Genomic DNA, 22,566 nt, shown 5'->3' on the forward strand with positions numbered 1-22,566 from the left:
ACCCTGACGCCCAGTTCAGAAGCATTTCAGGGCATTGAGGCAGAGCTACAGTTGCCTCTCAGTGGGGGCTGGGGCAAGGCTTGGTCAGGCGGAGCTGGTGAAGGAGGCACCAGGGCCAGGTGAGGCAAGGCTCTTACTGGGATCACACCCATGACTCAGATCACATCTGTGGAGGGAGTGAAGTTTGAACCTGGGCTCACTCTGCCTATCTCAGCTCTCTCCCACCAGAACCCTTTCAATTCCAGGCAATGCTGCAACACAGACACAGGCCCATGCCCCACTAGGGCACACCAAGAGCCCTGCACTCCCCACCCTGCCAGTCCAGTCCCCTCACCTGAACTCAGCCCCTCCTGTGGCTGGGGTCTCCTCAGTCCACCTCACTCCCATAGGTGGGGCTCCCAAACCATTTTCATCTGTTTTTAACTTGTCTCACTTTGCCCCAAACTATACTTTAATCATTCATTCACTTATTCAGATACTGACTGAGTGCCTACCACATGCCAGGTACATTTCAGGCACTCATTGAGCACAACAGACCTTGCTGCCCCCTCAGAAGCTGCTCATTTATGCCAGTCTGCTCCTGTTTTCTCCCCTGAGCTGCTGCCACCAAATTTCTTGTACCTTTGGAATCATCTCTGCCTTTTTGGCCTCTCACCTGGTTGTCAGGTGCCCCTTTGGGGCTGGACTGCTAGCTTCTAGGGATGGAGCCATGTACCCTGTTTTTGTATGCCTAGGGGAAAGGGCTTTCCTCCAGCTGCTGTGACAATGAGGTCCCTCTCTACCCCTGGGGATGGATTCATCTCTCAAATCCAGAGCCCAGTCTTGCCTTCCCTGATGGGCCCTGCACTAGAGGAGGTGAGGAATCTGCTGGGTATGTCCTGGATGTTTACAACTCCAGGTTACAAGGGCCTCAGGCAAGAGTCCTCTTTTCACAGGGCCCAGGGAGAGTCAGTAAGCTGTTTCCTGTGCTTCCTTTTCCTCAGGACAGCCACAGCTTCCCCAGGTGCCTTCTCCACCTTTTCCACCAGGAAAGATTGTTGCCCCGCCCGACCAACTGTTTGGGAAAGAGGCTTTCTCACCGTCCCTGCTCAGCACCTTTAACTGCAACCCTCCTTCCTAGGGAAGCTGATGCCTTCCTCCCTAGGGGTCTTGGGAAGATGTGGTACCCAGCCTCGGATGGGAGAGAAGACATGGCAATGCCGCTGAGGATTCTGGGACTCATCTGCAGTTGGGGCACTGGCAAAGGTTCTCTCTGAGCATCACCTGTTGCTTAGCTGATGCCTGCAGGGACCAGGGAACAAGGCTTTGCCTAGTTCAGGAGACACTCTTTCCCAGGAAAGCTAGAAAGAGCCTGGGTGCTTAAGAGTTTGCCTAGGCTCACACCTAAGTCATCCATCTCAGGGCTGGAAAAAATGGGCCACTATGGAGAAAGGATTGAGGAGAAAGGGGGTTCCACACCCACTGCTAACTTCTGAGCCCACTTAGACAAAAATGGGCCAACATCACAGGTTGAAAGTAAGGCCAGCATTTGACCAGAGCTGCTGCTGGTGAAAATGTAGGTCTTTGGGTCCAGGAAGATCCCAAAGCCTTACTAAAAGTGAGTGAGACTGTTGACTGGGCCTGGACACAGGGGCAGTTATAGGTTACATGAATAAAGGTCTGGCTTTGGAGAAGAGAGAATATAGCCACTTCTGAGCAAGTGAAGATGGTTTGGGAGAGAATCTCAGGGCTCTGCCTCAGGGTTGACCCTTTTACTCTCATCAGGAGTTCTCCATCTTGGAATTGGCCCATGAAGTGGAAGAGAGTTTCAATTTCTTCTCTTGGGATTCCTAAGAAGTCACACCCAGGCTTTCATGGGCTCCAGAACTAGTCTGAACCAGTAAGAATCTAGTTCTAAGATGCCTGACACTCTTGAGAGCCAGGCAGGCAGTTGGGATCTGAGGCCAGTCAACTACATCTCGGCAACCTTTTGTAAACCCTCTACCAATCTCACTCAGAAATGGCAGTGGGGATAATTACAGAGAAATCTCCTAGTGTTAAGTGGGGATTGGTGGGGTTAGGCTGCATGATAGTAGTGGCAGACTCAGCAGGACACTGTGTGAGCTGAGCCTGCAGAGTAAGGCTAGGGCCTGGAGACAAAGAGAAAATGGGCATTCTTCTGAGGACTCCAGTGGGTTCCTAGGCTCAGTCTTGCTGCTAGAGGTTGGACCTTTAGTGGAGGTGCTTTCTGCTGAGGAGGTTTAAGCTTTCCCCTTCTCATGCTCAAAGGCAGAGATGGTGAGCTCTGTGTACTCCTCTAAGCCACTGAATCAACACAGGGCTGTGTGAGAGGCTGTAAGAGATAAGTAGGAAGTGCAGTTTGCTGCATCATCTTTGTTAATATAAAGCCTTTTTTCTTAATTGCCAACACTATTATTGACATTGTTATATGGGTATCTGATCTTTTCATATCTACTTTTTACATTATTTTATGTATAAAGGTACATATTAGCTTCCCGTGGACTTCCCAGCCCCCTGTCTTCTGCCTTGGGGGTCTTCCAGCCCTTATAATATCAGACTGAACTAGTCCACTCTAGGGAATCCAGGGGTTGGGCTCCCTGCCGGGGCACTGAGTCAGATCAGCAGGCAGTTGCCTCCCAGGCATGGGCCTCCTGGCTCCTGGCTGGGCCCTATGTCCTACCTGCCCACATGTGCCTATTGTGGGTTGGAGGCGGTCTCGGTACTTTTGCATCTGCGGCAGAAGCAGCTCCAGCTGGATGTGACTCAGCAGCTGCCCTGGTAGCTAAGCCATGCTGTCCCTGACTCAGTGGGGTGCTGGGATGTCCTTTACTACCCCTGAAAGCCTCAGCACCCCCACCTGTGACTCGAGTCACAGCTGGACATTACTTGGTCTCAGTAAAAGCATTTGGATTAGGCTCAGATGAAAGGGGCTGAGAGAGTTCAAAGACAGACAGGGCTTTCAGGGTGAGGACAAGTGGCCGTGGTTTAGGTGATGGTGGAAGGAGACGCTGGAACCTCAGACAAGAAGTCTGGATTTGTGGGCTGTGGAGACTCAGGGACAGTGAGCTCCTCACTCTATCTCTCACTCTCTCTCCTCCTAACTGCTGCTTCTGCAAAGAGTGGGAGCCTGGCAGAGAACTGTGAAAGAAGCAGATGGCTCACTGCAGACCATAGGTCTCTTCCCCTCCTGGGCTGCTGCCTATGGCAACCTGCCTCCCCTACCAGACTCTGAGATATGTCAGGGGAAATCATGCCCAGGTTACCTGGAAGGTCCTCATTTCCGACACTGCTGAGTTATTCCTGAGTTATTCTTGATTTGTCTGGCTTTAAATAGCTCAGACCTTCCCTCTGTCCTGGCCCCAAACCTCACATCCCTCCCAGTTGGGACATTCTCCTTGAGGCGCAAGCTCCGTGTTTCTTTTTGCATTCTCACCCATGTCCTCTTAAGAAAGGGCTAGTCATCATCTCAATACCTTTTGACAACTTTGAGGCTGGACAGGAGTAGGGTTGAGATTTTAGAGGGCTTTCTCAGAAGACTCCCAGAAAGAAGAGTCAGAAGTGGGTGAATGGAAGTGAGGAGCAGAAGGGCTGGGCCTGGAAGAACCTGTCCAGAGCCAATGAATTTTCTGCATGGTCCCTGGGAAAGACTTCCCTGGGTAGTGGGGATGGACACCAAATCTTAGAATCTCAAAGCAGAGAGGGACCCCAAAGACCCTCTGATGCTTGAATATCCTTTCTAAACTCTAGTCAAATGGTTGGACAATCTGAGCTTGTACATCCTGAGAGACAGGGCGCTCACTTCCTCAAAAGGCAACCCAAACCATCTCAGATTCGCCCTGATGCCCAGAATTTTCTTAATATTGAGTCAATATGTCTTCCTGTGTATCCAATGTGTGGACCGAGTTCTGCTCTTTGTGACCACACAAGGCAGGGCCAGGCTCCTTTTACATGATATTTCTTCAGATATCTCCTACCCTGGCTGCTGTGCAGCCTGACTCTGAGGGGAAGTGCCTGTCATTCTAGAAACACAGGGCTCTCCTGAGCATTTCAGGGAGGGAAGGAAAGTGGGAGAAGTGGAGAATCTTCAACTTTATCCCTTGGGCTGGGCCTGCTGCTCTCCTGCCAGGTAATACTTCTGCTGTTGCTGCAGCCCTAGCAGCGCTCTGTTGCCTCTGAGCCCCACCCCTGTGGCACCACCTTCCCCTTGACTCCTTCTATCCCAGTGTGCAGGCAACAGGAAACAAATACAGAGGGCAGAGCAAGGATTGATCAGGACGGGCTTAGTGAGAAAGGCTCTGAACGAGACACACACCAGCTGCAGCTTCGTACTGACGCCTGCCAGCTCCTACACACCTTCCTGGGCAACTGGCAGCGGGGCAAGGCAGGCCTGGGGCCACCCTGCAGGTCAAGGGGCACCACAGTTCCACTCTGTAGATACATGTTTGAGGAATCCAGATGGCAAAATCAAAGGCAAGTTTTATTTCTACAAATTAAAATGTCAAAGTCCCATTGGACCTCTGGATTAATTCATCTCAAAGTTTCTCTCCCCATAAACAGACAGACTCATGGTTTAGGACGATCAATTTTAGTTGCTTAATCCACCCGATGGCCTGGCTCTGATCCCAGTGAGGTGCTCTGGTGTTCTGGGTAGAAGGTCCCAAGAGGTTCCATTCTCAAGGATCTTCCTTCCTCAGTTAAAAATAATCATCAGCTGTCACTCCTGGCTTTGCTCTTCTCAGTCCATGTCTGGCAGGGACCTGGCTTACTTACCAAGCCCAGAAATATTCCCCTGGCCCCCTCTCTCCACCCCCTACTCTTTTCTCTGGCACGCCGTTGTTAGTTGTCCTTCAGATCTCGGCTTAAACATCATTGCCACTAAGTCAGGGGCCTTGCATGTATTACTGCAGCTTACCACATTGCGGGCCAGGAGCTATTTCCATGTCAGATGGGGTGTTCTGTAAGGATAGGGACTGAGTCTCCTTAATTGCCATTTCCCCAGGGCCTAGCATAAAGCCCGGCTGTTTGCTGAATGAATGAAGGTTCTGCAGGATGTGGTTGATCTTGGCGAGGTGAAGATACCTTTATCTTCAAAGCCTCTTCATTCTTCCTCAGATCTGTCATCAGGGAATCACATACCCTTTACAAGCGATTTCTTCTCGCCTCCACTCATTCTCTTGCTAACAATTCAGTTGGTGGCATTCAATCGCCTCCCTTTGCTCTTGTGCTTTGTTGATGTAGTGACAACTCCAGCCACTCCTTTAATTGATGGGGACTATGTGTGTGCTGCTTGCTCTTCTGAGTCTGTCAGCTTCAGGACATTGCTTGATGGGAGAGATGTGGGCATATCCAGGCTCCTCCTAGAATCCCACTTCTTCTGAAGTGTACCAGTCAGAACCACTGAGGTTTGGGAAACCTAAGCAGGGGCTTGGGGAGTCCCTGTGTCACCTGTGTTCACGGCTCTTCCCTGCCAGCTTTGATTTGAGCCTTAGTTTCGAACCCAACCCACACCCTCAAACTTAGCCCCACATGTCGATCTCATCCCTCTCTGTAACCAGAACCCGATGTTGTCCCATCACCACCCATGCAACCTCTGAGCCCCCTGCCCTTCTCATGCAACCATGGCCTCACCTGGCTGACCTCCACCTCCAAATCATCACTGAAAGCTGGGTGGACAGACAGCAGCTGCAAGGCTCCTTGGCTTCTCTGTGACTCTTTGCCTATCCATTGTCACTCACAGCTTCTGCTCCCAGAGTCTTACCTCAGAGGTTTCCTCTGCAGGACAGCTCCTCCCTGGGTGCTGCAGGGTGAGACCTGGGCTACATGGGGACTTGGGAGAGGGGGCTGAGGAGCTTGCTGACTGTGTGGGGAGGAGTTTAGAATGAGTCAAATTGCAGTGCCAGCCAAGGCAGGGGTTGTGGGGAGCTTGATTGAGCCTGAGCCCAGGGAGTCTGGAGGCCACTGAGAGGGGTTGGGGTGGGCAAGTACAGGCAGGGGAGGGCAGGGCTTAGAGGAGTGGGGTGGAGTTGCCATGAAAGGGACTTTGGAGGAAGAATAGGCTTTGGAGGAAGAGTAGGCAGCCCAAGCCCTCTGTCTGTCCTTCCCAGAAAGGTTCTGGGGCTGGGCTGCACTTCATCTGGTAAGCAATCTGTGGCCTTCTCTGAGTTTTTGTCCAGCCTCTTCCTACCTCCTGTATCTCCCTGTTTACTCCTTTCTAAGCCTGTCTTTGATTTTCTGTTACTGTCTTAGAATAGAAACAAATACCAGTCAAACCAGGGCCATTCTTCCCTGGAGAGTCATGGATTTCTTAGGAAAAAGCAAGGGGCCCTTTCGGAAATTTGTATTGGTTCCCAGCTCGTGGCCTGGGCCCTCTGCCTCCTCTGTATCCCTCTGAGTCTCTGGAGGGGCCATTTAGACCATGTGTCTTTCTGTCTGCCTCTGTCCCTGTCTCTGTCTTTGCCCCTTAACTCATCACTATCTCTCCCAATCTCTTTCTTCTCTCTCTCTGGGGTCACAGGGGGAACCCCGGTAGTCTCCTGGACCAGACCTTTATAAAACCTGAAAAGGAAGTGGGTGGGGAAATGAGATGTTTGGGCTGGAGACTGGTTGGGGAAAAATGAGAGGGAGGAATTGGGACAGGGGTCTTCCTAGGAGTAGGGCCCTCTTCCACCGCTGAGGATAAGGCCCAGAGACTTACACGGACTGTGAGCTGGGCCCAGAGGGAGGGGACTGTAGGACTGTGACATATGCTTTGGAAACTATGCTGACGCCCCAGTGCCTTCACCCCATCCACAGCCTCCCCACTGCTGCCCTCCCCGAAAACCCTGCAGGGCTCAGGGTATAGGGCTGGAAGGCTGACAGCTTCTTTTATAGGACTCAAATTGCAAGAAGGTAGCAATTAAGCCTCAGAGGGTCAAGGGGAAACAACAATGGCACTCTGCCCTTTCAGGCTTTGAAAGACCCCCATGTGGTGCCCCATAAAGCGGCTGTTCTAGGAGCATGTAGGCCCTCAGTTTCTCCCAACTCCCATCTCCTAAGGACTCTAAATCCAGACCACCCCTCCTCCCCACTCAGTAAGACTCCCTCTGATGGACCCCATCTTCTAGTTCGGTTTGGTGTCAGAGCCCAACTCATTGTCAGTAGCTTCCTGCGTCTCCTCCCCAGATGTTTTTCCTGGAGCTTGGCCAGGTGGTGAGCTTTAGTAGTGGAGCAGGACTTCAGAGGGTCCATTCTCTATGGGATTTAGTTGCCTCATACCCCTTAGATGGGCTCGTGTACATTTGGCTTCCTCCTCCAAGTCTTGGGACCCCAATCAGCATGTGCCATTAGTAGTCTCCCCACACTAAGGATTGAAAATTCTAGCCAAACCTGGATTTAGCAGATGGAGGCTGAAGTCTTTCTATATTAGAAATAAAACCTCATCTTTGATCCCCATCAACTCCCGCTGCTTACGTGTCTTTAAGCCATGTTCCAACCCTAACCACAGCCTATTTCAACGTGAATCTCAAACTTAGTTCTAACCCAATGCTAAATCAATCTAAACCCAGCCTTTGATTTAGCCCTAACTGTATTCCCAGGCAGAGCTGTAAATGAAACTAAAACTCTATTCCTTATCGTAACACAAATCCCAGCCATAAACCTGAGCCTCAATTCTAGCTGTATTTCTAACCCTAATCCCAACCTTAACTCTAATCCCAACCTCAAATTGACCTCAACCTCATTCATAATTCAACTAACCCCAAACTTAACCCCAGCTCTAACATTAGCCCACATCCAGAACCCAATTAAATCTGAAGCCTGCACTGTAGTTTAGTGGAACCACAACGTTACTGCTTTCTCCTCAATCTCTCTGTTCGTGGTCTGACCTGTTTTCCCTCGCACTCACCCTGACCTTCCATGGTTCTTGTTCATGAGTGGGTCTAGTAATCCACAGGCTCACCAAGACCATTTTTTGGACCTCTCTGGACTGACACCCTGGGTACCTGGGTATCCCAGCTTAGGTACCAGCTGCATTGGCTGAATCCCCATGTTTCTCCAGGTCTCTGTTTCCCCATCTGTAAAATGGGGATAATGATCCCTGCTCTTCAAAGGGAGCAGGACAATCCCATAAACCTAAAAATAAATAAGGAAATAAAGATATTCATTGTGTACATCTGGTAGGTCTCAGAGCGCCCTGTTATTGTTGGGAGTTCAGGTGCAACGGCTTGGAATGCAGAGATGCGTGGACTCCTTGTGTTTCCTTAATGTTCTGACTTATTTTTCCCCAGAGGGGTGGGCCCTGGCAGCATCCCTGAGTCCCATAACTCTCCCTAACACTCTTCCTCCTCTGCCCTTTCTGTGCCCCATGGTAGGGATGGGGGCAGTCCCTGACTCCTTTGAGGGAGTCGAGCTATTGAATGGGGTCACTCATGTCCTGACTCCCACCATGGAGTCCAACGAGGCACATGCCCATTCTGTCCCCCTTAGACAAGCCAACAAGGGGGGGCCCTTCACTTGCTCCCCATGCCTACCAGGACCCTCCCCACCCCAGCACCAACTTACCCAGAACTGTGCTAGTTTAGTCAGCCCGATGACCAGTCCAGGTTATGAGGGTCCTTGGTCTCAAGGACCCAGTTAATACTGGGACTGCATTAACCCTCAAGACCTGGCTACTCTTTCTGGGCAGAGAAGCCAGGACACCAAGCGATCCCTCAAGAAGTTCACTCAGAGGGGCTTAGCCATCCTCACAGACACCCTGACACAGACATCCTGCCTCCCTCCCACAGACATTGCTGAGGGGTGCACACGCTTACACAGGCACCCCCTTCCCTGGTCCTCTTGGCGCTGTTCTCTCCAACATTCCCTCACCAGCCCATCAGTCACCTTACTCCTAGCACACACCCTGGACCCCCCATAGCACCCCTGCTCCCAGGGGTCCCCTACACTTAGGGATGGCCTTGAGTCAGGTATGGGTGTGGAGGACTGTTCCAGAGGGGACAGCCAGGAGGAGACTCTGTTCCTGCACACACCCCTTCTCTCCTCTTTCAGCTCAGGAGGTCTGAGTCCCTTTGAAAGGCCTGAAGCCTGGGGGAAGGTGGGCTGGACACTCCTGGGGAACCCTATGCCCTGGGATCAGGATTAACTCTTCAGGGCCTGGCCACTCTTTCTCCCAAGCCTGGCTTCTCCTTCCTCTTCCCCACTTCCCCCAGGGAAGGAGGCAGCAAATGAGTGGTGGGGGGAGCCCTTGGAAGCTGTAAATGAGGTGACTGTTGTCACCCTGAGGATGTGGCCAGGAGGAAGTGAAGTTTAACAGGTGCCTAATTACAAGTCCCGCTGGCTGTCCTGTGCCACTCTTAGGACAGGGAAGAGCTTGGGTGAGGGCTGGGTAATGCCCAGGTAGGCCACCCTGTCACCCTGCTAATTAGGGTTCCTGGGACTCCTCCCCAAGGCGGGGACCAGGCCCCCTCCCTCCCATAGAAATAACTCCAGCTGCTCCCCAGCTGGGCACTCATTGCACCTTCCTGCCACCCCAGGCAGTGTCTGGGCCCTCAGCTCCCCCTCCCTCCACCCACCCCCTCACACCCACCACTACGACCCCACGGGATACCCAGCCCAGACGGAGGAAACACCGAGCCTAGAGACATGAGAGTTGGAGGAGCATTCCACCTTCTACTCGTGTGCCTGAGCCCAGGTACGGGGCTGGGCAGGGGGCAGGGATAGCCAGCATGAGGCTAGGTGGGAAGGAAAGGGGCAGCAAGGGCTCACAGCGGAGCCTGGGGCTGCCTGAGTTGCCTGGCAGGGTGCTGCCCACCCTTGCCCTGCTGCAGCCGGGTGTGGGTATTACTAGGGGACCTTTCCCCAGGAGACCCTGTGCCTGATGTTCAGGGTGTGTGTCTGTAGTGCAGAGGTCTTTGAGTGGATCTTTATATGTCCCCTGTCGGGCTCACACATGTGTGCAGGTGCCCTGCAAGCTCATGCTGTGACTAGGAGGAGAGGGATTGATTGCTCTGCAGGAGCTGGAGGTGGGGTAGGAGAGAGGTAAACACGGGCATTGGGTGAGGGCTCAGGAGGAGCTTGGGAAGGATCAATTTTCATCAGACTGTGCGCTATTCCCAACGCTACTCCTTCTCTCCCAAGGCCAGGGCCAAGGGGCAGGGAAGTCACTTGCCTTGAAAGGGCAAGAGACTAAGTCTGGTGTAAGTCTGAGTGGTTTCTTCCATCATGGCCAGTGACAGCTCAGGCCTGAGACCTCAGCCTTGGGCCCCCTGTGCTATGACAGGGCAGTGCTCCACTCTAGGATGAGGCCTGAGGGTGGTGGGGATGGCAACTCCAGAGACTTCTCACCCCACCAGGACAGGTCCACAGGGCAGGGCTCAAGTTTGGACATTGTGGCTTCCTGCCCAGGTTGGGGCAAGTTCCACCAAGGGGCATTCTATGCCAACATCACTGGAAAGGGCTCCGAGTCCCTCTTGCAGTCTGGATTTGGGATGAAGGGGCATGAAGGAGGAATTTGGGAAGGCGGGGTGACATTTTCAGCCTTTGTGTGAGCGTGAATGTGTATGTGAGTGTGTGGGTGCGTGCGCCTGCGTGGGAAGGATGACATTTCCGGCAGGATAGCTGCAGCCCCTCTCTGTCTGATGAGAACAGGGCTGGCAGAGTCCACTCGGGAGGCTCCACCTGTGCTGTGGGGACCTGGACTTCCCCCTGTGTGGTGTGTCAATGGGTGTGTGAGGACAACTCAGCACTGGCTGCATTAACGCATCAATACCCTCAGCTGGAGCCGCCTTTTATCCCCTCCCTTACCTCCAGAGGGAAGATCAGGAGTTCTGGAAGCACCGTGAAGATTCAGAAAGAATTTGCAAGCAGAGAGTAGGCACCACTATTGAGATGACACCCCGTAAAGCATGGCCAGTTTCTGGTGCTTTTGGGGGGCAAAGAATCACCACTGTCCTCTTCCTTGGAGAGCCCATGTGATTCCTCCATTCCTGTCTCTCCTCAAGTCTCCCATCCAGCTCTCTCTTCCACTTTGCCTTTCTTCCCTCTCTCCAGCCTCTCCTCTCGCATTCCCTGTAGTACTTCCTTAGTGCTACAGCAAGAGGAATCAAGGTGAGACATTAGGAACAACTTCCCAAGGAGAGGGAGGGGTGCGGAAAGGCTGGAACCCTTGGGAGGAGGTTGAGAAGACTTCTAAGGAGATAGAAAAGCTGGGTGAGGCTCCCTGGTCTGGGACAATTGAAGAATCTCTCAGCCTGGTGCAGGGTGGAGGTGCTTTTCTTCCAGCCTGTCGCTCCTTCCCAAGCCCCTCTCCCTGAATGCTTACCGTCCTGCCTGGCAGGCTCCTATGGCATGGAGAGAGTCCTTCCTGTGTGGGTGCTTCCAGCGGTGCTTCCCCAGGGTGGAGCCTCTGCTCTCAGCCGAGTTCTGGCTCATCCCTGGCTTGCCTTGAGCAGCCTCAGGATGTGGCAGATGGCAGCAGGATCCTTATCTCAGGAATGAGCTGTTGTTCTCTTGGCCTGGAGCTGGAAGAGGCATCACTAGGTCCCGTTAGAGCCCCAGCAGTCAGCCTGCCTGCTCTGGGTCACCTTGGAGTCTAGCTGGGTTATGACAGAGCTCATGGCCCAGCCAGCGTTCCTAGGGGGGATGTTCAGGGATCCCTGAGCTGTTGAGGGTGTTGAAAGGGCCCTTGCTGGCCTCTCTGGAGCCAGGCTAAGCCTTCCTGGCAGGGCTTCCATAGATATGTCTGGTCTTGAATGAACACACACAGGGACTATATGAACACACGGTGGGTGTGTCTTTTGAATTAGTATGCTTTGTGTTTGTGTGCAGATTGTGTCTGTGTCTGAATGAATCTATATAGTGTCTGTGTTTGTAGGAAGGTGGGGTTACATAGGTATGTATCTGCATTTTGAAGCCTTGTAAGAGTGGGCCACGTGCCGATTTGTTTGCCTGTGATGGTGTAATTGTGTGTGTGCATGTGTGAGATCTCTACGTGTAAACATGGTCCTGAGCCACATGATAGAACAGAATGATTGCTGAGACCTGGGGCTGTGACTCCGGAAGACATGTTGACTCAAAAAAGAATGCAGACGGAGAGTGTGTGAGGCCTGGTGAGGGGCCTGCAGAGGCAGGGTTGCTGGAGACTGGGAGGTGGAGGGCAGAGTGTCCAGGGTGGGGCCCTGGCTACACCCCCCGGTCTTATCCCTCTCTAGGTCCAACCGGTTGGGGATAGGCCTGCCTGGGGCTTCAGGGTAGGGAGGGACAAGAGCTCAGTCCTGAGCTCCTGGGTCCTGGGATCCTGGCTCCTCACCCAGGATTGCCTGCCACTGACTCAGTGGCAGGAGGGGCCTCACTGGAAGCCAGCTTGTGGGGGCAGCTGCATGCGAGCCACACAATCACATAAGAGGAAGCACACACAGTACACAATGCTGTGTAGTCAAGAAAGACTCACAATGTCCTACAGATACCTGTGGCCATAGTCCCAGGCACACACCATCACTCACTATCACACACAAACACAGCCAGGCTCCTGGTCACAGCTGTCCACTGTCATGCACAAGCACACACTGTCACTTTTAAGCACTTACATAGCTCACATGGTCACACATCACTATACAAAACCACACAGAGGCATACAGGCACAGACACACACTGTCATACACAGACACACATAGACACACTTAGTCTTCGGCTTCTCAGGCTGGAGAGGAGTCCCAGAAGCCATTGTAACCACCCTGCTGCCTCTGGACAGGAGGACTTCACTCAGCCCAGACAGAGCCCAGATAGGTGACATTTAATCAGCCAGGCTCTTCTATCAGAGCATTGAACAACTCTGTGTGTACCACATGCCTTCACACACACAGACACACACACACACACAAACACATCCACACTATCATATAAATATATAAGCAGACACGCTACATGGTGATGTACATGAATATCCTCACAATACACATAAGCAGCCACAAATACTCATAAGCATACAATGTACATACGTGTACATATTCATACATGCATACACATAATCATATATACATACAAGCATACATAACAGCTACATATATAACAGCTATATGTATAGCTGTTATATGCCTGTGACAATTCATGCACACACACATACACACCCACTAAGAGCAGCCCTCCTTTTTATGAAAGCACTGCTGACCTCTGGGTGCCGTGGACAGAGAATATGAAGGGAAGGGCTGACACTGACTCCTCCTGAAGCCCTGCTTCTGCTCCTACCACCCCATCTTCTCTGCCCTCCCCCTAGCACTGCTGTCTGCTGTGCGGATCAACGGGGATGGACAGGAGGTCCTGTACCTGGCAGAAGGTGATAATGTGAGGCTGGGCTGCCCCTACGTCCTGGACCCTGAGGACTATGGTCCCAATGGGCTGGACATCGAGTGGATGCAGGTCAACTCAGACCCCGCCCACCACCGAGAGAACGTGGTGAGTGCTGGGCACAGGGGTCTCCTTCCTCTAGGCTTCATGATGTCTACCTGTTGGACAGCCAACATCCCAAAGGGAGAAGACTGACCTTGAACCTCCCGCAAGGCCTTTCAGGGAATGAGGCAATGGGGATGAGAGCTCTGCAATGGTGAATTAAGCTAGCCAGTCAGTCTACCTCCTCCCATCCCATTCTAAAAGGAAGATAAGTTGTAGTCTTTGCCTTCAAAAAGTTCCCAGTCTGACCATATATTTTTCCAAGTGCTTGATCTCACCTGATCTCACCAGTTCTGTAAGAGGTCAGTGGCTCAGGCATCATTATTCTCATTTTTTTAGCTGAGAAAAGAGTCTCAGAGAAGTTCAGTGAATTGCCCAAAGCAGCCAATCCACATGGCCCTCCTTGGCTCTGCCTGTTTCAGCACCTGTTTTCCTCTCCTCTTCACAGTTCCTTAGTTACCAGGACAAGAGGATCAACCATGGCAACCTTCCCCATCTGCAGCAGAGGGTCCGCTTTGCAGCCTCAGACCCAAGCCAGTACGATGCCTCCATCAACCTCATGAACCTGCAGGTATCTGATACAGCCACTTATGAGTGCCGAGTGAAGAAGACCACCATGGCCACCCGGAAGGTCATTGTCACTGTCCAAGGTATGGCCAGACTCCTCTAAGCTCCTCTCCCCCTGGCTTAAGAGCCAAGGGCAGCTTGGCCACTTTGAGCCTGGCTCTGTCTCTTGGCTGGGCCCTGGCTTACAACTGTCTGCCTCCTTGCAGCACGACCTGCAGTGCCCATGTGCTGGACAGAGGGCCACATGACATCTGGCAACGATGTGGTGCTGAAGTGCTATGCCAGTGGGGGCTCCCAGCCCCTCTCCTACAAGTGGGCCAAGATCAGTGGGCACCATTACCCCTATCGAGCTGGGTCTTACACCTCCCAGCACAGCTACCACTCAGAGCTGTCCTACCAGGAGTCCTTCCACAGCGCCATAAACCAAGGTGAGAGGGCCCTGGGTGAGGGCAGTGGGGGGTGAGTGGAAGATCAGGGACTCTGGTACCTGTTGGGGTTTCCTTGGGTTATCAGTGCCATCAAATCAAACCTGGAATCCCTGTGGGAGACCCTCCCCTGCCCCAGCAGCTGCTATTTTTTTTTTTTTTTTTGAGACAGAGTTTTGCTCTTGTTGCCCAAGCTGGAGGGCAATGGCATGATCTCGGCTCACTGCAACCTCTGCCTCCCGGGTTCAAGCGATTCTCCTGCCTCTGCCTCCCGAGTAGCTGGGATTACAGGCATGCAGCACCACACCCAGCTAATTTTTTGTATTTTTAGTAGAAACGGGGTTTCACCGTGTTAGCCAGGCTGGTCTCAAACTCCTGACCTCAGGCGATCCACCCACCTTGGCCTCCCAAAGCGCTAGGATTACAGGCGTGAGCCACCGTGCCTGGCCCAGCAGCTGCTATTGAGAGCAGATGATAAGGCAAATGTGGAGAGTCAGTCAAAAGTACTATGGCGAATCTGGAGGGAGCCTGGTCTCAGACAGAGCTGGGCTTGAATCCTGGCTGGGACACTGACTGGCTCCAAGTTTAAGGCAAGTGGCTTACCCTCCCTGTGCCTTAATTTCTTCATATATGGAAAGGGAATACTAACATACCTTTCATGGGCATGCGAGGATTAAATGGGGGAGGTGTGTAAAGCTCCTAGTACATAGAGAAGCTGAAAATATTCAGTCAAACAAAGAATAATAGAGCTAGGAGGGACCTTAGAGTTCCTCTTCCCCTGGCTTCTCCTGTCCTCACTGTACAAAGGAGGAGACCAAGGCTCAGAGAGTGTACATATTTCCCTAAGGTCAGAGTGAATTAATGGTGTCTCTGTCTTGCTGCTGGGAGAGAGGTCCTTTCTTGCATCTCTTTCACAGCAGGGGGAAGGTGACTCACCTGGAGAGTGGAGTGTGTGTGTGTGTGTGTGTGTGTGGGTGGGTGTACACACATGCATAAGCCTTCCCTTCTTCTAGAGTGGGTGTCCCATCCCCCACCCCACAGGGACTGAGGTTGGGGTGGGAGCTCTCAGAGACCAGGCCTCTCTCCACTTCACTTTCAGGCCTGAACAATGGGGACCTGGTGTTGAAGGATATCTCCAGAGCAGATGATGGCCTGTATCAGTGCACAGTGGCCAACAACGTGGGCTACAGTGTTTGTGTGGTGGAGGTGAAGGTCTCAGGTAGGTGCAGCAGTCTTGAGGGCTGGGTAATTGGGAGGGTTGAACTGGAGGAGGCTGGGCTCTGGTTTGGAGCCTCAGCTGCTTCTGCCTTTCCACTGCCATCCATTTGCCAGTGGGGGCTCCCAGCCCCTTTCCTACAAGTGGGCCAAGATCAGTGGGTACGATCTTGACCCTATTGAGCTGGGTCTTACCTCGCCCAGCACAGCTTCCACTCTGAGCTCTAGAGCCCAGAGCAGCTGGAAGCCCTGGGAGAAGCATGCTGACACAAGGGATTAACTTGCATCTCCCCATATCTTCCCCACTGGGTGTTCCAGGGCTAAGAGACCCTGGGTCCCTCTCCCTCTTTCCCATTAACCCCTGACCTGGCACCTCCTGGTGCTGTTCCCTCAGGCACCTGCCAAGCTGTGAGAAAGCCTGACCTGCCTCCACTTCTCTCCACAGACTCCCGGCGTATAGGCGTGATCATCGGCATCGTCCTGGGCTTTCTGCTCGCGCTGGGCTGCCTGGCCGTAGGCATCTGGGGGCTCGTCTGCTGCTGCTGCGGGGGCTCCGGGGCTGGCGGCGCCCGCGGTGCCTTCGGCTACGGCAACGGCGGCGGGGTCGGCGGAGGGGCATGCGGCGACTTGGCTAGTGAGATCAGGTAAAACCTGATGCATGCTGCATGCTGCTGTGCGGCAGGGAACCGGCGCCCTGCCCACCTCACTCCTGCCTGCCACCGGCCGGCTGGGCCCCCCACCCCAACCCTGCCCGCCATCGCCACGGAGTGCTGGGACTGCGGCATGTCGACCTGCCACCCAACGCATGGCTTTCCCCTCCCCCTGCCACCCCAGTCTTCACCTCTGCTCCCTGCCTTCCATTTCCCTCCTGCCTACGCACCTGTCTTTCTTGTCTAGACTGTAAGCTCCTGGAGGGCAGGGCCTATGTTTTTTCACGTTTCCCCTGTACTGCGCCGGTGAGAACTCTGACATTATTATTTAAGAAGAGCTAATAATAAGAATAGTGCTAATAACTTATATTAGAAGCAAACTAGAAATAAAAATAGAACAAGTCTAGTAGTGCTAATGATTGCAATGCCTCGGGGATGGAGGGAAAGATGGAGAAGACTGAGGGGCAGGAGGTGAGAAAGAGAGAGATTGCTCGAGCAAGGTCAGGGTTAGCTAAGGAAAGAAGAAGAGGAAAAGCACCTTCTTCTGGATCTCTATTAGAGGCGGTCGGCCTGCGAAACATCAGAAAAGGATTGCAGGGGCCTGGAGGGGGCTGCCTGCAGGGCTGTCCAGATACGCGTGGACAAGCCCTGTCTGGAGGATGGGGATGCTGGCTCCAGGACCGCTGCAGGGTCGCCGGCCCAGGAAGGGTCACAAAGGAGAGTAGGTCGAGGCCGAGGGAGAGAGACGAGGGCAGGTGGAGGGAGGCGCGGGAGACAAGAGGTTGCCAAGAGCCCCCGGCTCTGCCCAGGCCGTGCCCACGCCGCGCTGCGGAGCAGCCCGCTCACCCGCCCGCCTGTTGTTTTCCACAGAGAGGACGCCGTGGCGCCCGGGTGCAAGGCCAGCGGGCGCGGCAGCCGCGTCACCCACCTCCTGGGGTACCCGACGCAGAACGTCAGCCGCTCCCTGCGCCGCAAGTACGCGCCTCCCCCCTGCGGCGGCCCCGAGGACGTGGCCCTGGCGCCCTGCACCGCCGCCGCCGCCTGCGAAGCGGGCCCCTCGCCGGTCTACGTCAAGGTCAAGAGCGCGGAGCCGGCTGACTGCGCCGAGGGGCCGGTGCAGTGCAAGAACGGCCTGTTGGTGTGAGCGCGCGCGCCGGGCCGGGCTGCGCCCCAGCCAGGAGGAGGGCGCGGGGCTCTCTGTCCGCAGCTGGGGACACGTCGGGGCTGGGGACGACCTCGCTCGCCCCAGGCTGCCAGGCGGCTGGGGGTGAAGGCATTTCCCTAAGGAAATGCGTAGGGAGGCAGAGCCTCCTCCCCAAAAGTGGGAAGGGGCGGGCGAGGGCGGAGGAAGGCGATCCTGAGCCTTCTCCGCACCCCCGGGACCGAAGGCTTGGGGGAGAGGGAGGGAGGAGGAGGCTGAGTGTCTTAGAGCGGCTGAGGCCGGAGGCCTGGTGTCCCCAGCCTAAGCAGAGGGCCCCGGGGGCCGGGTGGGTGGGGGTCTGTCTGGACGAATTGTTCTGTGTGTGAGGTCTGAGCTCTGAGGCAGCAGTGTTAGCACAATAAAGAAACATTGAGACGTGAGTCCGAAGTGGCTGTCCGCATTCCACGGAGGTTGGGCACGGGGTGGCGAGCCCTGGCCAGGGCCGGGGAGGGTTGCTTCTGTCGCTCGCCTCGACCACGCCCCCTCTCCTCCCTCCTGCTTAGATCCCTGGCAGTCAGAGCTGGAAGGGGCCATCCAGGGCAACTCCTTTGAACAACATACAAAGTGCAGATAAAACGAAAACAAAGACAAAAAGAATTAGCTCAGAATATCTACGACCGTAAAATAAACTGAGGAACCGACAAAGTGCAATACACTTGCCATTTCTAAATATTCAAAGTTTTCACATGTCAAGATTTTCTATTGAGAATAATGTGCTCTGAAGGTCTAGGGAGTCTTTGTATGTTGTTGAAAGCTAAAAGGAAACTAATCCTTGGAGCACAGAAGGCACAGGCATCCGGTGAGACAGAAACAAGGACATGTGAAAATAAGACTACCACCTCTTATATTAAAAAACTAAGTGCCACAGTTCTAGGGTGCTGGGTGAAGTGCAGGAAGGAGGGGGAATAATATTTATGTAGCATATATTATGGAACTCGGAGAGTATGGTAAATCCCTTCACCTAGATGCTGCTGGTGTTTTAGATCAATTATTTTTGTGATTCTTTTTTTTTCATTTGTCTTCATTTGTCAACTTGTGCAGAGCCCATTCGGCAGGAGATGTTTGAGAAATACCAAGTGAATGAGTGTGGCAGCATTACTTTATGCTAGAAAAAACAGTTTTTAGATATTTTACAGTTACTGCCTTATGATGGAATATTCTGTGGTGAGAATCTAGGCCTTTCTGAGATCCAGCTCCACGTTCTTACACCCTGAAGTAGTCAGCCACTCCTAGATAGGGATTAATTGAGCTATTTAGTATTTACCAGCACTTGTTTTGTTAAACACCTTGTCATGATATTTACAATGTATTTTGGGGGATGTTTTAGTCATTTTTGGTTCAAAAGTGGAAATCAATAAGCACTGTTTTTGTTAATAGGTGCAAGACGTCCTCTCTTGTTTAGTGAGATGGGGAATGCTTAATTGAAGAGTAATGTTTGAGATAAAGTTCCAAGGATATATTTGCTAAGCAAACAGTAAGTAAAGTGGGCAGTGTTATAGATGTTCCTTTGTTGATAAAGGGACCAGTTGGTCACACAGCAAGGAGGGGGATGCAGACAAGTAGACAAGCTCTACTAATCCTTCTTTGTTCGACATCATCTCTGTTGGGCATTGGAATCTACTTTGCTAATGCAATGCCTGCTTGCCTATAATTTAAGAATTTCTAATATGGAATAGAAATGATTAATAGGAGAAGCTTGGCTGGATTAATTTCCTGTGCTGAGCAAGATTAAACTTAAAAAAAAAACAGTTAGGTCCATCCTAAATGCCCAAGATTTAAGAAGGAACCTCATAGTTCAACTGGGTATTTGATGAATGTGAATGATTTTGTATTTGATGAGCTGATGAGGACAACATAGTGATGCAGAGGGTAGGTGCTTGTACATCTGAATTGTTTGGGCTGTCTGTTTCTCATTTTATACGTAATTTATTTGTATTTAAAGAGTTCATTTTATGTTAGATTATTTGTGCTTTGGTAGCAAAAATATATTTGAAAGGGTAAGTTCCTGAAATCAGCAGTTTCATGTCTGCTAGGAGACATGTATCAGGAAAAGTAGTGTGGGTTCTATTATTTCCATGCTACAACTTGGATGGTGTTACCTTACCACTTTGGTCCCTTGTTTCAGGGATGTTAGAACTTAGCTTAGACCTTCCTCAGAATCCTTTTGGACTTTGTGTTTCATTTGTTTGGCCTGCCTTGATTTTATTTGGTCATCCTTCTTGATTCTTTCATACTATTTGTTTACACTTAACTCTGGAATATTTTGGTGGTTGTTTTCAATGTACTGTAGGTCTTTGAATTGGTTTATAATGAATTATTGAGGAGAATAGCAAGTTGTTGACATTATATCTGTCTGTAGTAACATTAGAATATTTCCATTTCAATTTGTTGGGCAATTTGCTTGTGGAAATATAAGATGTTATATTTAGTTCTATCAAAACCAGGATCTCAATATTATTCTTTTGGCAGGTTGCTCTGTGTGTGTGTGTGTGTGTGTGTGTGTGTGTGTGTGTGTGTCTGTCTGTCTTTGATTTTTTTCCTTCCTATTTTCCCCTTAATTCGGTGTCAGTCAGTACTGTTGCTGTTTCACATCCATTGTCACATAAAAGTAGTCATCTCATTCTCCCAGGCCCCCTGTCCTTGGGAAGGGATGTGCACTCTGCAGGTATTAGTGATTTTATGTAGCTGCATGAGTTGCTGGGAAAGGCCTTGGCTGGATTTATAATGAGCTGTGTTTACTGAGCATTATGAAGTAAAGTTCAATATGATTACTCTGAAGTCTGACCTAAAAAAAATCCTACTCCTTCACTATACAGATAGGGAAACTGAGGCCCCTCAGGCTGGACTTTAAATCCCCAATCCTACTTTTCCATTTTATTCTAGAAGGTCAGATGAGAGGAAACACGGCTCTGTCATGGATGACCTCTAAATGATCCCTGACCATTCTTAGCATCCTTCTTTCTCTTCCCCTCATTGACCTAATCCTGAATTCTTTTATCTCTTTCAGATGTATGCCTTCTTTCTTAATAGCCAGGAAGTGTTTCAGAGTCATACTCTCTGGTGTAGAAACACCTTCAAGGCCAACTAACCCAGCTCCCCCTTTTGGTGGGAAGGGGATTGGCATTTATTGAGCACCTATTAAGTGTTAGGTGCTTTTTGATTTTTTGTCTTATTTATTCCTTACTTTAGTCCTATGAGGTTGTGTATTATCCCCATTATACAGATGAATAAACTGAGGCTCAGAGGGATTAGGTATCTTGACCAAGGCAACAAAGATAATAAAGATAATTCAGGATTTGATCTAGGCATGTTTGATTCCAGGACAGCAGGCTGTTTCTCTGGCATTTGAATTCCTTCTATAGCATTCCCGACAATGGGTATGTAACGTCTTCTTGACAACCTCCAATGGCAGCTCACTACCTTCCAAGGCAGGCCACTTGGCCTCTGACTGTCAATATTCAACAGAACATTTCTCTGAACCCGGTTTTTGTCCCCATATAGCTTTTATCCCTTGATCCAAGTTCTACTCTTAGGGACCCCAGAGCATTGTATTTCTAATTCAGCTGCCTCTAGTGGACAAAGTGGTTGCACGCCATACAGGATGGCTGTAACAGGGACACAACTGGACACTTGTCTGGTCTAGTTGGTAGGAGGTGTTCAGAAGAGCACAGTACTTCAAGGTCACTTCGTTCTACTTTCCTTTCCCCAGCTGCCTGCTTGTTGAGAGCCCAGCCTCTTTCTTCTCTCTTTGTCTCTTTTCTCTTGAGGAGAAGCTAGTCTTCCTCATTTTTCCTGCTCCTATTCTAGGGCCACAGGAGGTGTGGGGTGTGCATGGGCCTCAAAGTGTCTTAGGAAGCCCCTAAACACTTCTTAGTAACACATAACTAGGAAACCCTCAAGATGACTTGGGTATTTGCAAAGGGGTGATGGCATTGCCAGCTCTGCTTTTATAGAGCGTGCTGAGAGACATGAGAGATAGTAATGAGGCAAAAGGAACCAGAGACCACTGTCTTGGAGGTGGGAAGGTGGGGAGTTCTTGGGAATGGGAAGGGGTATAGGGAAAGGACGTTAAATAAGGAGAAGAGCAGAGAACTCCAGGAACCATCCATCCCTTCATTTATTTGGTCATATTTATGAGCACCTATAAGACGACTTATCATAGATGAGGAGATCTTCAGCAGGGCACTGTGCCTGGCATATTTTTGCCCTAAGGCAAAATATCCCCTAAGGCAGGGGATGGTATAGGATGACTTGGGGAGGGTGCTCCCTGTCTGAGGAGCCTCCAGCTTAGCTTCCTGAAAGGTGCTGAGGGACAGAGGCAGCCAGTTGGCTGTGCAGGTTGTTGAATGATATAATCTTCCCTATTCTAGGAACAAGGGAGCCATGATCAGACTTGGCCTCTATTTGGGGGGTGGGACCAGTGAGGCTCTGGCAAGAAAGGCTCACTAAAAAGCAGCAAGAGAGATTTTAGAGAGACTCTGAGAACAGCTTCCTGTTAGGGTGAGTCAACAGGGAAGGTAGAGATTTCCTAAATCCAATGCTGAGATCACAGTCGTCACTGTACTTACCACCCCAGGAGAACGAGGGAAGGAAGTTTCTGTTTGAACAATTTTGCTTCAGGGATGCCTTGGTGTTTTTTGTTCATTTCTCCTGCATGAAACCTTTTTCAGTGCTGGAGGAGAACACTTGTGGTGACATATGTTCAACAGTGGCTTTGGGAGTAAGGTGTAGGGTGGGGTAGGGACTGGGAAGCCCTGATTTGTAGCCTTTGCTGATTTCCGTGATGTCAATGCTTTCACTATGGCTGAATTCAAGCTACCAACATGATGTGACTGGCATGGAATTGGGAGAAATGTTTAGTAGCACATGATTGTATAGTATTTCCATGATACAGATACCATGGAGGAAGTAAATAACTTTAAGAGCTTAGGTAATAGTGAACTGTAGTACAGTCATCAGGAAGTGGTGAGTTTTGAGTACTTATCACCTTTGTTTTAATATCATTTAATTATAAATGTATGTAATTTACTTTTTAATAATGGCTGCATTTAACAACTGGCTTGGGAAAGTTAGGTGGACCATGTCACCC

General features: G+C 51.3%; 1 protein-coding gene, 1 long non-coding RNA gene and 1 other non-coding gene across 3 annotated transcripts; 2 read left to right on the plus strand and 1 right to left on the minus strand.

Moving 5' to 3' along the window:
- Window positions 1–4,457: 4,457 nt before the first annotated feature.
- Window positions 4,458–16,159, minus strand: LOC129527090 (uncharacterized). Its single transcript, XR_008671992.2, has 3 exons — window positions 16,050–16,159; window positions 11,297–11,495; window positions 4,458–11,062 (listed from the first exon to the last, which is right to left on the minus strand). It is a non-coding gene; the product is annotated as an uncharacterized lncRNA (long non-coding RNA).
- On the plus strand, window positions 9,588–21,196 carry VSIG8 (V-set and immunoglobulin domain containing 8). The gene is made up of 7 exons (XM_031011334.3): window positions 9,588–9,667; window positions 13,247–13,425; window positions 13,868–14,069; window positions 14,193–14,414; window positions 15,511–15,630; window positions 16,072–16,270; window positions 17,147–21,196. Exons 1-7 carry the CDS (start codon window positions 9,619–9,621, stop codon window positions 17,418–17,420), a joined length of 1,245 nt encoding a protein of 414 aa, XP_030867194.1. The 5' UTR covers window positions 9,588–9,618; the 3' UTR covers window positions 17,421–21,196.
- Window positions 20,193–20,259, plus strand: LOC115932378 (small nucleolar RNA SNORD64). The gene has a single exon (XR_004068661.1). It is a non-coding gene; the product is annotated as a small nucleolar RNA SNORD64 (small nucleolar RNA).
- Window positions 21,197–22,566: the final 1,370 nt, after the last annotated feature.

This window comes from Gorilla gorilla, chromosome 1 (assembly GCF_029281585.2).
Source record: "Gorilla gorilla gorilla isolate KB3781 chromosome 1, NHGRI_mGorGor1-v2.1_pri, whole genome shotgun sequence".
Lineage (NCBI taxonomy): Eukaryota > Metazoa > Chordata > Mammalia > Primates > Hominidae > Gorilla > Gorilla gorilla.

Coding starts and splice junctions, on each gene's coding strand:
- VSIG8 (XM_031011334.3), top strand. CDS start 9,619: ATGAGAGTTGGAGGAGCATTCCACCTTCTACTCGTGTGCCTGAGCCCA. Junction 9,668..13,246: donor ACTCGTGTGCCTGAGCCCAG/GTACGGGGCTGG, acceptor CCCTCCCCCTAG/CACTGCTGTCTGCTGTGCGG. Junction 14,415..15,510: donor CCACAGCGCCATAAACCAAG/GTGAGAGGGCCC, acceptor CTTCACTTTCAG/GCCTGAACAATGGGGACCTG.